The sequence below is a fragment of the Gekko japonicus genome, unplaced genomic scaffold, assembly GCF_001447785.1.
Source record: "Gekko japonicus isolate JY-2015 unplaced genomic scaffold, Gekko_japonicus_V1.1 scaffold6, whole genome shotgun sequence".
Lineage (NCBI taxonomy): Eukaryota > Metazoa > Chordata > Lepidosauria > Squamata > Gekkonidae > Gekko > Gekko japonicus.
In genome coordinates this window covers 2,164,885-2,181,494 of record NW_015166417.1, presented here as the reverse complement: position 1 = coordinate 2,181,494, position 16,610 = coordinate 2,164,885, and the positions used below count along the sequence as shown (strand labels likewise).

The window sequence follows — 16,610 nt, the reverse complement described above, 5'->3', positions numbered from 1 at the left end:
AATTACACAAAGAGCAGCCCAGGCAAACTCCTCTTCTCTCCTCAGAAAACTATTCCTCACCACTTTCTACTCTAATTAGCAAGGCAGGGAGGATGAGGTGAGTAAAGCAGAATAGAATGCTGCTACTCATCTACTAAAGACAACCAAACTTGTCAATAAATCAAACCTGACAAAAACAACGGGAACAGGACATGCTAGGGAACCCCGCCCCGACGTGCGCGTCACCATCAGAGGGAAAACTCTATGGTTTTCCCTCCGATGGTCGTGGCCCCGCCCCCAGCGTGCCCGGCATCCTAGCGTCACTTCCGGGTGACGTGCGCGCACGCTCTCCAGTCGCCGCCCGGGAGTCCCCCGCTGCGGTGACTGCAACGACTTGGCAACCCTAGGACATGCCAAGCCCAAGACACCCAAAATAAGTGCATAAGAGCCGAGCATAGAGCACAGCCTTCAACTGACTTACACTAGGTAGTAATTAAAAAAACATTACAATCTCTCATATAAGCTTCTAATTAAAATAATTTAAAACAATAAATTAAAACAATAGTTAAAAGATGTTAAAATAAAACAAAACCTCAACTGTTACAATTTAAACCAAGAGCCCTACACTAATGAGCTAAATAATAATAATAACCTAACAACAATAATAAGGTAACAGTCAAAATTCTCTCCTAGACCCTTTCATCTACTTTTCATTCCCTCCAAGGCCCTTTAATCTACTCAGTGTTTACACAGCTCCAACCAAGGCAGGGAGAAGAGATTTTGGCGCTGGATCCATAAAATGAAAGCGGAGGGAGAGAAGTGTAGGCTAACAACTAAATAAGCAAGCTAAATTAAGCCAGGAACAAAAGACAAACCAAAGACGGAACAAACATATAAAACAACATAAAAATAAAGATAAAATGCCCCAAAGACAGAGCACAGCCTCATAGCGTCCTATCACATCAGAACCGGAAGTCAGCTGTTTCTTTCACCACCGATGAGTGGAAAAGGACTAGGGAGAGGCAATTCCATCCACTTCCTCACGACTGCATCTGACCCCACTGTAGACGCTTTACTTTCATTACAACCATTCCGTTCTGTCTCTTTAGAGTGCCTATGCCATTATTCTACACTTTTTTTGCCCAGTCCCTTTCCAAAGATGTAGCCCCTTAATGTCATCAGCAAAGGAGAAGGGTACATGTTTCCCAGCTGCCATTATTCAAGTCAGCTTTCTACATCACTCATTTCAACTCATCTTATTAACAATTTACACAACACTGCTGCCAGCATCAGTGCTGGTCCCCAACCTAAAAAGGAAGAAGATTCAGACTGAAATGCCAAGTGTAGGTGCACGGAGCCTTAAGTTATAAGCAGGAAGATCACGGAAGACTATACAATTTTGTTATTGCTTTCATGACACACAAAAGTCAAGATGGGAGCCTTAATTGGTGCCCAGATGAATTGATAAGCCCTTAAGGGGTATTTTTCATAGAAGTACAGCTTTATATCTCACAATTTCTTAACAGTATTTCTACTGTTGGTTCACAGTAGAATGGTGTAATTTCCTAATGTGGTGGTAGTAAATGCCAAATGCAGTAACTAATTTTTAAGTCCTTTTTAACACTGGCTTGGTTTTTCAAGTTTCATTATGGAAGCTTTATTGGACAGTACGATCTACTATCAGGCTGTGTAAGTTCAGTGGAAACAGGACAGAGTCAAAAGACTTCTGTGGTTCCCCTACAAATACTTCCTATGCAGTGAAGTGAACAGATCCAATTGTAGAGGTCTCCTAGATGTTCAAAGGAAAAAGGGGGCACATATTTTCTTGATTAAACACGCCCACTACTATCCTCAAATGCACGGAATAAAGGCTGCTTGAATTTGCTTCATTAACATTCGAACGGAAGAGACCCTAGTGCTCTAGCCTGGTATCAGACAGGGAAAGCTTACAGCGAGCTCAGTATTCAACCTGACTTACAATATCTGAGTCTCCGTAGAAAGCCGCTAGATCCAAGGGTGTTCTTCCATTCTTGTCCGTCTGGTCTATTGTGGCATTTTTTTCAACCAAACATTGAACCACACTGTTGTGTCCTTTGAGGCAGGCCCAGCTCAGTGCCGTCAGGCCCTCTTTATCGAGCAATGAAATGTCTGCACCTTTAAAAAACAAACACACAAAAGCATTTTTTTTACAGTCCCTTGAATATAAATTCTCAGTCCCAGCTTTGGCCTGATCCAACATTGGCGTCTCTTATGTTCTTATGTAGTTCTAATAATTAAGCCAATTTTTCATTCTTAGTTTTCCGTGTAGCTGTTAAAAAAACCATGCATTGAGACTGTTTGTATGTTGAGCTTTCAAGTTGGCTTGAAATGCATGAAAAATGAACAGGGATACTTTGAACAGTTAATTGTTTTACCTTTGGAGATCAGAAACTCTACTGTGCTCAGATGTCCTTCACAAGAAGCCACCATCAGTGGCGTCCGGCCTTGTTTGTCACTGAGATTTACATCAGCCCCATGTTCCAGTAGAAGTTTTGCAATCTGAAAACAAAAGTGTAAATAAATTTCCATTGCACTGTTGTGCTTGCACACCCTTGAAGGCACATCCAGCAGCAAACCTCTTTCAGGGTGTGACACAGGAATTTTCTCTCTCTGGAAATGTGAACACCACCCTCTGTACAGAACTAATCCATCGATTCCGATTACATTCTGCAAGCAAAGAACCATCTTGCTAGTTCAAATACCCACAGGCTTTGCCGAGCCTGGCTGGTCCCATCTTAACATCACAGAAGTTCCCCATGCTCCAAAAGTTAACTTGGGACTGGCTGCTTTATTCCTCAGGTTGCCCCACCTGCCAGTGTCCTTGGCGCACAGCACAGAAGAGTGGAGGGATCCCTCTCCTATTATTTCTCGTTACAAGAGCACCATGTTCGAGCAGCAGTTCGCACGTTTCCAGTTTTCCTCTCCCAGCAGCAGCTGTCAAAGCTAAGAGAGAAAGAAAGGCATTTAGTTTACCAAATTTAAATACATTAAAAAGGATTAAGATGCAAAACTTCTGTGTATGTTTATTTACAACATGGCTTAGACAGATGAGTCTTTTCTTACTCAAAAGGTTTGTTATTCTCAGATACTTAAAATGACCCATGACAGAGATGTCTGAGCTTTCTGATATAAAGCATAGCAACAAACTGTAGAAGCATTTGTATCTGTCTGATCTAGAAATGTTAAAAGAAAATTGTTCACACAATGCCACTAGTGTTTATGACTCTCTGCAGATTAAAAAGACAGATATTCCTACCCACTGAATCATACAAGTCCATACTTATAATGCTATCTTATCGGACTCCACTCGGATTTCCAGTGTTGATTCTTTTGACTTTATAAGTAACTTTTGACTTCGTAAGTAACATCAGCACTCTTTATTGTATTGGTTAATTTGGGAATAGCACAGAGATTATAGCCATTTTTTTGCAAGAGGCAATTCTCTCCCTTGCTTCTTCTGGCCAAGCACTGCCATGATTTATGGATGAGCCAGATCAACTGAGAATGTGGTTTTGACTCTGTAGCTATGATCCTTTTATTATAGCCTCTTGTCCCAGTAGGGCTGACCAAAGCATAAGGAACTTAAGATAATGTGAACTGATATTAGGGGTGCAAACCATGCCAAATGGACTGGGAAGTTGACATGTCTTTGATTCCATTTGCACATGTAATCATAGTCAACACTGTAGATTAGAGTTCTCCAAATACAGATAGAATCTTCACTTTCCCTTTTAACACTAGATAGCAAACAACTTGAATAAAAATGTTTAAACATCCTTGCACAGAGTTTCAGGCTTTGGCAAGTCTCTAGAAAAGTGAGTTCCTCAATAGTGTATATAATATTGCTAAGGACACCTTCTTATCATCTTATATTCTAATTATCAAGTGTGGCCCACTCTGCAGAGAGTTAAATGTGTGAATCAGAGCCACACTGACACAATACAGACTCCTCTGAAAACTTGGGGAACCCCTCCAGGCTTGCAGAAAAATCTGACAATTAAAAAAAACACACTGGGGGATTTAAATCTCCCCTAAAATAAGAGTGTTCTCTGTACAAGCACAGAGAGCACACCTGATGTTCCTGCATCATCCACTGGAGTCAGGCAACTGCTCTGGACTTGGCGACAGCTGCAGTGAAGCCCGGGAACCACTCCTGAGCCTGGTGGCCATGTAGGCCTGGCGCTGCTCCAGTTGTCTAATTTCTCAAATGCTTGTAACTAAGAAATTACAACTGATCCAATTGTACCTGAGGTAAATTCACGAACCCAAGCCAAATTATAATGTTATCTCAGGGTAGTAAAATATCCCACACACTTATAAAATCCAACTGGGGTGGCAGAAGCCTGTATGTTTCACAACTCTTATATCTTGTTTCAAACACCCAAAGTCTTGATACATACTTAATAATATGGAATGGGTTTTTTTATTTAGATTCCATGTCCCCTTTTTGCATATTTAATAAGGGTGTGTGTCATCAGGTCACTTTTATATGAAAAGAGTGAGGGGCTGGCTCTCTTCAGAGCTATTAACAATGCTTCCATGAATCAGTGTTTTCTCGATGGGGAGGGGGGCAAATCTCATGGGGTATTTTATTACTTTTTGCAGCTTTCACTGTTTTGGGGGGGGGAAATACCCTAATCACAAAATCAAAAGATTTGTTGAAGGGGTTGTTTTGGCCCTAAGTGATTTTGTTTTACAGAAAGAAAGATGTAAGTGGGTGTACTTTCAGGAGATTGTGTACAAATGGGGAAATTCATTTTATTTGTAACATCCAGCTTTTCTGCCCAATCGGGACCACCAAGGTGGCTAATAATTAAAATAAGCATAATAAAAATTCTTCATAAAACTAATAAATACTGGAGCTAAATTACGTATATAAAACACAGGAAAGCAAATTAAAACACAAGGCAGGAAGGAGGGATCACTGAGGAAACATCATATAAAACAAAGAAGTCTGCACCCGCTGGCCGAAGACAGAGAAGTAACCCTGGGGAGGGAGTTCCATAGTCTCGGCACCATGAACAGATGAGAGGAATTTTACCCTTCAACATTCCACAGTATCCCCTTAAAAATTAAGCTACAAATTCAAGTCTTTCAATCACTAGTCTCTCCATTTTTATCTACGAAGCTTGAAAATACACTTGTTTTATTTTCCCATCATGAATTGTTTCTTGGTCATTAGGCACACATTAGCTTCTGAATCTTTTATATGAAGCTAAAAATTAACACGGCTTCTCATTGCTGGAATCCTTTGTGTACAGACACAGTCAACTAGGCAGAAGTGTTGCAGAAACAATATTGCTTATAGGCTAGCATATGGAAAAACATCAGGGGAGCGTTCACAACTAAATGTCCAGCCCATTTGAGTGGACATTATGGATAGGTACAATCCCTCAAACAAACCCGAGTTTGAGCATAAACCAGGCCGGTTCCTGGTTCAGAACGATCCGCCCGTGAACCTCCATGTTTTTCATGGGGATTCATGAAGTTTTGAGCATAAACCAGGCCAGTTCCTGGTTCAGAACGATCCGCCCATGTTTTTCATGGGGATTCATGAAGTTTGTGGGAAACATGTTATTCGGCTCCAAAGGCCATAGAGTTTTGCCCAAAAACCAGTGTCCCCCCCCCCAAAAAAACGTGCATACATCACTTCAGAAGGGGATGTAGGAACATCGTACTTCTTCCCTCCCCTCTCCCAGAGCCTCCTGGTAAGTCCACTGCCAACTTGTCAGCCAGACCTGGCAACCCTTAATTTGCCTGCATTTCGCTCTTTCCCAGTTATGGTTGGATTATTTCTGCAGGTACTACCCTTTTCCTTCCTGTCTGCAGGTACTTGAAGCCTACATGAGCCACAGGCACAAGTCTTTGGGTGCGAGCCAAAGGGTTCTTTGCCCTCTGGCTTTCAGCCCAGACTCACAGCCTATGGCCATTGTGTGAATTGTCCCTTGGGCTTCAGAACCTGCTCATGTTGCTATCATGTTTTTTGTTTTCTTTATTTAAATAGTTTTTTGTTTGTTTAAGCTGCTGTTTTGTTTTTAATTGTATTTGGATGTTTTTGCACAGTGCTCTAAGTCCCCACTGGAGAAAAAACCGGGTAATAAATTGAGTAAATAATTTACTCTGAATTAATTAAAACACAGGATGACCGGATTTCCTTTCCAAAAAGCAGGACTATAGAAAGTAGTCTGCTTCTTTTTTAATGGCATCAGATACATACAATTATTTTAGAACCTTGTTGACCATTTAGACTCAGTCTGACCATTGTTTTTTTTTTTACATTGTTGGTTTTTAAGTACTGCTAATGCAAGAACAAGCTTGTCACTCTTTCAAAAACAGAAACTCCTGAGACCCGCCTGCCCGTTATCTCACTATCAGTCTTAGCTCCTGCATTCTTGGGGGTCATTTAAGATACAGAAAACAGTGTGTCCCAAAAACGGCCATGTTTGGAAAGAAGCAGGGCTGAAAAATTGCCTGCAGGGCGTTTAAGCAAACAAGATCCCTGGACAAAACTCTGTTCAGGAATGTCTACCCACTCTGCTGAATAGGCCCATTTCTGATTTGTCTAAGCAAAAGATTTTTCTACTCTGTTTTTTTTTAAAAGCAGAGAGAATTTAAATGAGCAAGCGAAACAACCAACTGATCAAATCAAAATGGAAAATATGAGAGCAACCCATTAGGTTAAATGAAAACTAATAATCTTTGTCAGATCTTTGGTCTCCTGCCAAGACTGTTGAGGGAAGTGGTAACTTGGGGTGAGGGAGAGGAAATTCTGAAGACAGGATAAACACAATGGCTGGAAGTTGCTGTAACACAATATAATGCGATAAGCTGGCTCATACATTTTCTTGCATGTGAGGTGCTATTTCGGTAGTGTCTGTTTCACAGATGCTATGCTTTTAACATAAGAACATAGTCCTGTGGGTATTTTGATATATTCAGTCATAGAAATTTCTCTCAAAGTCATGCAAGGGACCAGCTTTGGAACTGCACATTTTAGTCTAGGTTTTTAAAAAATGCATTATTGTAAACACAGTGGTCTTCTGTTCCCCCCAAAAGCCATATATTGGAATGTTCTCATACCAATTAGGGCTGCCAGCTGATTAAAGCAATCTTAGATAACAATTAGTTTTCATTAATTATATATGCATAAATATGCGTATGATTAATAAGGTTCAGGTTTTAAAGGTCAGGAGTTTTTAGGAAGGATTTCAGGAATGCAAAGGAAATTAAAATTAAGTATAAACAAGTGGCAACCTGCAAGGACTTGTGGGAGGCATCTCATTTCCCCCTCCCCCACTATTTCCTCCTTCTCTTTCCGGAAAACCTCCACAGCATCTCCCTCTTTTTCTTCTAGGATGCCAACCTCCTGGTGGGGCCTGGAGATCTCTTGGAATCACAGATCTCCCAGCTAGAGATCAGTTTTCCTTAGGGTTGCCAACTCCAGGTTGGGAAAGTACTGGAGATTTGGGGGTGTAGCCTTGGAAGGATGAGGGGGGAGGGAAGAGACCTCAGCAGGGTATAATGACATAACCCTCCAAAGAAGCCATTTTCTCCAGGGGAACTGATCTCTGTCATATGGAGAGCAGCTGTAATTCCAGGTGATCTCCAGCCCCCACCTGTCATCCATACACGCATGTTGGAACACCACTCTAAAGGTAAAGGTTCCCCTTGCTCAAAAGCTAGTCGAATCCAACTCTAAGGTTGTGGTACTCATCTCCCAGCACTCTCTGAAGATGTTTCCATGGTCATGTGGCCAGCATGACTAAACGCCGAGGTGCACGGAACTCTGTTACCTTTCCACCGAAGTGGTACCTATTTAGCTACTTGCAATTTCTTGCTTTCAAACTGCAAGTTTGATAGGAGCTGGGGCCAGAGACGGGAGCTCACTCCATCCCGCGGCACTAGGGTCTCAAACTGCCAAGCTACAGACCTTCCGGTCTGCAGCTTTAGCATCTTAACCTCTGAGCTACCGCGGCCCTCTAGGGTGCATAATAACATTAGCCAAGCCCCGATGACAGAACATTACGCACAAGTCGGACATAGTGCTGAAGAGATTAGTGTATTTGTGGCATTTGTGTATCAGAGTAAACCATTCACCATTCAAAATGCTAATCAAATTTTACTGCAAAAAGAGTCTAGATTGATTTTTGAATTAAAAGCTTTACCACCAAATGGAATTAATCAGACGCTTAATTTGACTGCCTTTATTTGAGGATGACTGCAATTGAATAGAATATGAGTGTATGTGAAACTCAGGCATGTTTGTGAAAAATGGGACAGATCCACTTTAAGAAACTGTATTGCGATTGATTTGTATATGGTTAGATGCTGCATGGCAGGTTGCCTTGTAGAAACCTGTAGGATTCCATTGAAGCTACAGAGCTGTGCCTATGTTATTTTGGAAATTGAGTGAGATACATTTTTCTATGTTTTTGAATTGATATATGTATTATGCAGTCAATCTTGTCTTTCTACGTATATTTATGATTGCTTCACAGTTCTGTTTTACCAGCCGCTGTTGAAAATTATTGAAATGTCTTGAATTATACTTGGGAGAGACGTATGGCTGTTATTCTTTCCACAAGGAGGGTCTTCTGCTGGTTGGAGGTCTATGGACACTATCTATGTATGGAATTACAGAGGAGCCAACTATTGGGGTTTTTTTGGGTAAAATATGCTTAATTGTTATGAGCAATCTTTTGGATAAGTTTCTGTCTATACACTCTATTGAGCTATGACCGCTAACCCTTCTTTGTATTTCAGTGAATGCAATGTACAGTTTTGAGCACATATAGCTGTGAATTGAGGATGGTCTTCCCTTAGTGGGTGTTGTTTGTGGCTATATTTGCATGCTAAGGGTTCCCTATTGTCTTTGGCCCACCTGGAGGTTGGCAACCCTAGTTCCCCTTGAGAAAACTGGCTGCTTTGGAGGGCAAAGCCTATGGAATTATACCCTTCTGAGGTCCCTCCCCTCCTCAAACCCAACCCTCCCCAGGCCCCACCCCCATACTCCATACCTGGAGTTGGCAATCCTATCTCCTTCCCACCCAAAAGCCAACCTACCTTTATCTGCCCCTCTGTCTTAAGCTTTCTTTCTAACTTTTTCTACTTTCCCCCCCCCCCCAGCATCCTCTATCTAGGAAAACTGTGGCCCAGTTGTGTGGTGCCACAGTTCCCTGCCCCATGCTCTACTTCTCAGCCATTCACCAATCTACCTTTTATGTGCCTCCCATCTTCTGCTATATTACTTATTTAATTCATTTATACCCCACCTTTCTCCACAGTGGGGACCAAAGCAGCATACATTAGTTTCCTCTCCCCCCCTTTTATCCACACAACAACCCTGTAAAGTAGATTATGCTGAAAGTATGTGACTGGTCCCAAATCACCTGGTGAGCTTCCACAGCAAGAAGGGGATTCAAACCTGGGTATCCCAGATCCTACTCTGAAGCTCTAACCAGTATGCCACACTGGCTTCCATAGGGTGACTGCTGTTGAACAGTAGCAGGCAGTCAGGCCTAGTTAAGTCATACAAGTTGAGTGGTGTCGTCACACAGAGACTGCTGCCAGGCCTAGTTTGCTAACCTCCAGGTGGTGGGTGGAGATCTCCCAGAATTACAACCAAACTCCGGACAGCAGAGATCCTCTGTAGAAAAAGGCTACTTTGGAGGGTGGACTATATGGCACTATATCCAGCTGAGACCTCTCTCTTCCCCAAACCCTCCCCTCCTCAGACTCCACCACATAATCTCCAGGAATTTTCCAACCCGGAGCTGGCAACCCTAGTTAAGCCTGGCCCCAAGAAGTTCTCCCTCAAAGGCCAAAAGAGGCCTGGAAAGGGCTTCTCTAGGGGTGCGCATTCGGATCTTCCCAAAAATATTCCCGAAAGACACCAATAAGGTATTCTGGGGGTATATTTCGACATCCCAAAAGTATCTGGGGTTTTGGGGGGAAAACAGGAAGATTGGGGGAAATAGCTGTGACATGGGGAGACTGCTCCCGACCTCTCAGCTGTTTCCTTCCCCCCTTCTTCTGCAATCCCTGTAAACCAGCCTAGTTAATGGGACTGCAGAAAAACTCCTGGAAAACAGCTGGGAGGCTGGAAGACTACTCCCTGTTTCCCAGCTGTCCCTGTCCCCCCCCCCCCCCCCCCCGCTTCTTCTGCGGCCTGGTTTAAAGGGACTGCAGAAAAAAATGGGTCAAACAGTTGAGAGGCTGGGAGACTGCTCCTGCCTCTAAGCTGTCCCCGCCTGACTACTTCTGCTATCCCTTTAAACCAGCCTGGTTTACAGGGACTAAAGAATAAAGAGAGAATCACAGGAATAAGCTATCAAAAATATTATGCCATGAAAACTTACTAATTATAAACTCATATATTATTGTAATTAATAAATGCAAGTTATACAATAATTTTTGTGTATTGATCATTAATACTTATGCAATACTAGGACTGAAAATTCCAATACACATTTGTAAAGACATTCAACAAATATCTGGCAACCAGTCACAGTAAAGTGCAAAAAGTGCTATTTCAACATTCATTTCAAGTGTCCTTTTCTCAGAGAAAATGTAGACATTTCCATCCGAATCCAGCTGACAGAGGGCTAGCTTGTGAAAACTTCATTTCAGGTATCCTCTTTCATCAAAGCCAGTATCGCTTAAGAATCCATTCATTCAAACTTTGCTCCATTGGTTTCAAAAAGGACTAGTGCAAGTCTGTCAGCATAATGTTTACATGGACAGCAGAAAATATTGGGGAAAACAGCTGAGAGCTGACTACTCCCTGCCTCCCAGCTTCTTCTGCAGTCCCTTTATACCAACCCCCAAAATTTGGGATTTCCAAAAAAAATCCCCGATCTGAATACTTTGTCTGTATTGGGATTCCGGATTTTTCGGAAATCCTGAATTGGGGTGGGGGTGGGGTTCCAATAGATCCGAACAAAACAAAAAACAAAAGGGGGGGGGATTGCACACTTGTAAGCTCCTTCCCCTGTCTTTTACTCACTGTAACCCAGCCTGGAATACTGTTGTTGCCTAACAACGAACACTGAGGGAATCCCTTACTTAAAGCTACAGGTGCTCTTTTAAGATTTTTCTGCACACCTGGGGCCATTTTCAGGTTTGTGGAAATATCTGTATTGCCTGTTCACAGCTGCAATCATCAGATTTAAATATCCAAAAATTTCACAACTTCGTTATTAGAGTATGAGATGGCCTATAAAGGCAGGTACTGGAGCCACTGAGGAGATGCAAGGAAGAATGTGGAGCACTGAATTTTTTGAATTCTCTGAGGTCTGGGATTTCTCCAGGTTCTACTCACAGGTTAAAGTTCTGTCTGCCTTGAGTTCTTTTATTAAAAAATAAAATAAAAAGCCATTTGAGATATTAAATTCCAGATTAGATTTTATGGTTGTACAGAAACTTCACACAAATACGGAGTACACAATTCAATGTATGATCATGATTAAATGTATTTCTTTTGTAGGCAATACATTTAAATTATTAAAACTCAAATGAACAAGTTCTTGGTTGAGCCTCCTTCCAAATCCAGGCCAGACCCTGTCCTCCCAGCATCACTAGGAATATGTGGCTGCACTGATCAACTCTACCCTGTTACTTCTACATCCTTCCTCCTCTGTGGCAGGGGTAACGCAAGCAAATTTTTCCCTCTCCCTATACGATACCTCTTCATAACTCAGTACTGGTGTTCTAGCTACAAGCACTTGGAAGGACAGTAACGGAAGAAAGTAATCTGTGGCTCAGCACACTATCAGAGATTCTGAGACAACCGCATTGATCTTTTTGTCCACCGTTCTGGGACTTTCCCAACAAGGGTGTCTACCGTCCCTTAAAAAAAGATCTCAACAAAAAATTCCACAGCTTTCCAAAATAATCAATGATGAATTCTACTAATGGTGATGAAACTACCACAACTACTGTAATTTACCATTTTCCTCTTCTTTCCTTCCTCACAGCGGAACCAGCTAATGGTGACTCTCTTGTTCTTTTTTCAGTTTAACATCTAACATTTACCCACTTTTATGGAGTATGTTCCCCCAATACATCATCAAACAGCATTTACTGTCATATGCCACTCTGCTTCCTCTTGCTCCTCACAATCCACAAACTTATTTTTCTGTTATCATTCCTATTTACTTCGTGCAAGTTTATTAACTGTCAGATAAGTTTTGAAAATTTAAGAAACGTGCATAATCATACTTCTGCAAATTCAAAATAAATTAATGTAACAATTGTTTAGAATATATTTAATTATTATACCTTTTCTCAAGCCATATTCCTGTTCGCACCTATAATAATTGCTGTTCCATTCACAATGACAAATATCAGCAATAGCATCTGGTCTTTATTCTACTATAAATTTTACATGAACAGTTGTTTTGGAAGCCCTCAACATAAACATACCAGTTTCTCCCCACAGGGTATCTGTTTCATTGATGTCTATTTTAGGCTCTTTTTCCATTCTTATCAGAAAATGAACCACCTGTCAAGGAGAAAGAAAGTATTAATCAGCCAATGAAGAATTTTTTTTAAAAAATAACTGGTTAGTTATCAGCTTGATCTCTACAGCACCTCATTAGTAGTGGATGAAAGATCCATAAACAATGAGCTACATCTATGAGGCACAGTAAATTTCAAATACTACTCATTTAAGATACCTAATGCCAATATAAGTTGAAGTAGGGCACACGCTTTGTTAGAGGGCACCTTTTGCCCTTTTCACTCAAGTTCTGTAAACAAAAAACATAAAAACTTGCATTTTGAGCTTTTTCCGGCAACCATTGGAGTCCTTCAATGGAATCTGTAGTAGCAAACTAGTTTCCTTAGAAGACACGTTGCCCACCTTTACCAATATTATTCCTTTGCCACATGTTGCCACAAGGGAGTATTTGCCTGGGAGGGCACATTCTCAGTTCATTTGGCAAGTTCAACACCTCTCATAAACACAGTGCGCCTCCAAAATATGCCACAGAATCTCTCTCAGTATTTAAGGATTCTGCGAATGATGCTCAGAGGTAATGAAGGGATGGTGCAAAGGATTTCTTGAAAGTAAAAACTCTTCATCAAAGGCACGTTTAATTAAAAAAACAAAAACTTGGACTGGTTTCTTGGGGATCATTAAGTGGGGGGTAGGGAGCAGTTTTTAAAACTATAGTTTTAAAACATGTTTTATTTGTGTGTTTTGTACATGTAGTTTTAACATAGTTTAGTAGGTACCCAGCCTAAGCCTTTGTAATAGACAAGCCAGAAATAACTATTAGTATAGATGTGTATCCTGTAAATGCAGAGTTAATTTTGCATATAATCCCTTAATACTAGTACATTACCCCAATATAAATTAATTTTCTGTCTCACTTGAAACAAGAGTTTAAGCAAACAAGAACTTGTTTATCTTAAGTTTCAGATGTTTTATATGGAAAGTTATTTTAATGAGCTCCTACAAGACCCAAATACAACAATACAATTAAGGGAATGCAAACAAAGCAAGCATATTTGGTATAAAGCCTGCCAAAAATATTTAGCGCTAATAGTGAAAAAACAGACACCAAACCCTGTAATATTTTAACCCAAACTGAGCTATATCAACTCCCATGCTTGTTCCAAACTCAATTTTTATTAAGAAAAACCTTCCTGAGGCCTGGCAATATGAAAACGAGCTTTACTTAAATTTGGACTTTTACTTTCAGTCAAGACAAATCCTCCATTTATACAAGTTATATAAAGAAGTTTTCTGTGCTTTTAGGAGTGCACATTGCAAATAACAATTTCCCCCCAAAATGGCAATAAAACACGATTTAAACACACACACACACACACACACACACACTCATTATGGAGGATGGAATTTGCAAGCCAAGATTAATTGTATGAAAAAATACATTAGCAGGGGCAGATGGAGAATAGTACAAACATAATTAATTCCAAGAAATAAATTGCAGTCGTACATTCCACTATGGCTACATAATCCTTTATAGCCACATTGTAGAGACAAAAATCCTACTGTAATTTTTCATCCCCTTATTTGTGAATTTGGCAGAATCTATGGAACTGCTGAGACATCATCCTGATTACGGTGAATGGGATAAAAAAAAACCCACCTAGCAAGTCAGGACCACAACTGGCAGTCTTTCAAGTAGCTGCTGGATGAACACTTGTCAGGGATGTCCTCAGCTGATCCTGCACTGAGCAGGGGGGTTGGACTAGATGGCCTGGAAGGCCCCTTCCAACTCTATGATTTTAATATACCAGCTATCCATAATCAACTGTTATCTTTCTTGTAGCAAGGAATACAACTGTTATACTAGTGTACAAAAACCGCACTTGAGAGAGAAAATCCAGATATTTCATAGATGTCGTATCAACTGGTAATTGATTCATTTTGCTTCGTTTATAACTAGGGATGACTGCAAAACCCTTTTAGGGCAGATTTCACAACTTTTCTCCCTGTCAGACAGCTCTTCCATAACAGAAATAGAAAGAACCTCCCTGAAAACTACCCTTTTGTTTGTTAAGCATTTTTACTTTTTTTTTTTTTGGCAGTGGAAAGTTTTTCTGTTTGCTCATAATGTGACGGAAGAGCACAATTGTATATTCCTGCAATACAGAAACAAAAGAGAAAAACTTTAAAACAAACTCTGTGTGAGAAGAGTCTTAGATTGTTGCTTTTTAATTTTTGCAGCCAAGAAAGGGCTGGTTTTGAAGATGACTCTCTTAGTTTGTTGGCTTTTATTACTTTCTGACATAAAGGTATATTTAATCCAGGATTCCTAACAATCAGGGTTGCGACAACACACACCTATGATACTGGGGGGGGGGGATCTCCCTTGTCAGTGGTTTCCTTCAACAATGGGGAAACAGAGGTAAGAATTCTCCCTTTAATATTTCTGTTGCTCAAAGTGCTGAAAAATTCAATGGAAGATTGTTGGAACAAAACTCCTGGATTAAAGTCAGAACACATCATTAAGCGGGAGGAATCTGCCCACCACTGTTTACAATGTAAGGCGCCTGAAGCTTTTACCGTAAGTGGTTTCCCAGCATCAGAGCGAGAACAAGAAATAACTGTCTGTTTTTAAATAACATGTATCTTCACATTCTATTTGCATACTGCTCACAGCCTCACTTAATTGAAAATATAGTCCTTCTAACATCAACACAACTACAGTAGTGCATACAAGTCGGTGAGTTACCCCAAGCACTTTCAAAAGGTAACGTCATTCCAGCAACTCTACCTGACAATGCCCCATGCTCGAAGATGCCGTCAGCGCCTGTTGAAGTGCCTGACGTTTTGTCAGTGAACTCTGCGAATGGGAAGAGGCTGTCCAATCCAAGTTCAGCAAATATTCAAGAATATCGGAATGGCCTCTTAAAGCGCTATGAACCAAAGTATTTCCTAATAAAAAGCCTAAGAATGAACCAGCAACTATAGTCGTTTCTTTTCATTAATTGGCCTCTTTCACACTGCTTTAAAGGACTGCAGAAAAACTGAGAAACAGTTGACATAGTACTCTTTAACATGTGGAAGAAGCTTTTAGAGCCCAGATGTTTACTACACACATTTGGCTGCACCATTCCCCCTCCTTAACATCTCATGCTCTGATGTCAGATGGTTCTGTGCCTCCCTGCATTGCCATCAATGCCAGAGCAGCAGCAGAAGGTCTACTTTGGGTCCACAACAGCCTTTGAGTGATGCTCTTAGAGCACCTTCTCTATAATGCCTATCGCAGGTCACCATGTGATTCTTCTACCAGGCAGAATCAAATTTCTGTGCCAATGCTATCGTTCTCACACCACTGCCAAAGAATTACCATTAGCACTGCAGGCCAATCTCAGTGTGTGAGTGTATGTAGTGTTTTTTTGTTTTAAAAAAATGCTGATACTCATATAAAGCTGCACCAATTTCTATCTCTAAACATCCTCATTCTCTAAAAATCTACACATTCTTCATTGAGCTTTCCCATATCTTTGTCAGTGTTTGTATTTGAGTTGCATTTGTTCCTCCTCCACTTCCTATTTTATCTTCTTCATCATACAAATACTTAGCTAAGGAAGGCTATTTCTTTTTCTTTTTTTAAAATCCCCGAAGGGATATTTTTATTATTTTTATAAGACTAGAAAAACTACAAAGAAAATATAAGGGAAGGGGACTACATCTATGGATAAAGGAAAGATAACCACACTAAACTAAAAACCCAAGAGGAGGAGATCATATCCGTGTTAAACTACGTGCTATTAATTAAAGTGTTAGTACAACAATATACTTGTAGAGTTCTTGTTTGTCTCAGCTTCAGTGTTAGTATGTTAATTGTTATGAGAGAACTTTCTGAGCATCTTCTTGTTATTTGCATCAAAAGGCAATTTTCAGAGTCCTTCTGCCTTTACTTTGGTTTTCTATCTCTGAAATCATATGTAACTTTCATTGCACCCACACCCGTTTCTACAGCAGAGTCCTCATCCGTTCCAGGGGTAGCAGAGTCACTTGATTTGGATTCTTCATCTTTGGATTCTTCCTCGGATCCCAACTGACGTCTCAAAAATTCCTTGGCTTTAAAAATGGAATCAATCTTTTCTCTTTT

The 16,610-nt window shown here is 40.6% G+C and overlaps 1 protein-coding gene across 1 annotated transcript in view; it reads right to left on the bottom strand.

Annotated features, from left to right (window-relative positions):
• Positions 1–16,610, bottom strand: part of TANC1 (tetratricopeptide repeat, ankyrin repeat and coiled-coil containing 1) — a 216,811-nt gene that overhangs the window by 12,139 nt on the left and 188,062 nt on the right. The window contains 5 exon segments of the mRNA XM_015411532.1: positions 1,958–2,133; positions 2,394–2,517; positions 2,828–2,961; positions 12,442–12,520; positions 15,267–15,439. Of these exon segments, the coding sequence (XP_015267018.1) occupies positions 1,958–2,133; positions 2,394–2,517; positions 2,828–2,961; positions 12,442–12,520; positions 15,267–15,439 (686 nt within the window).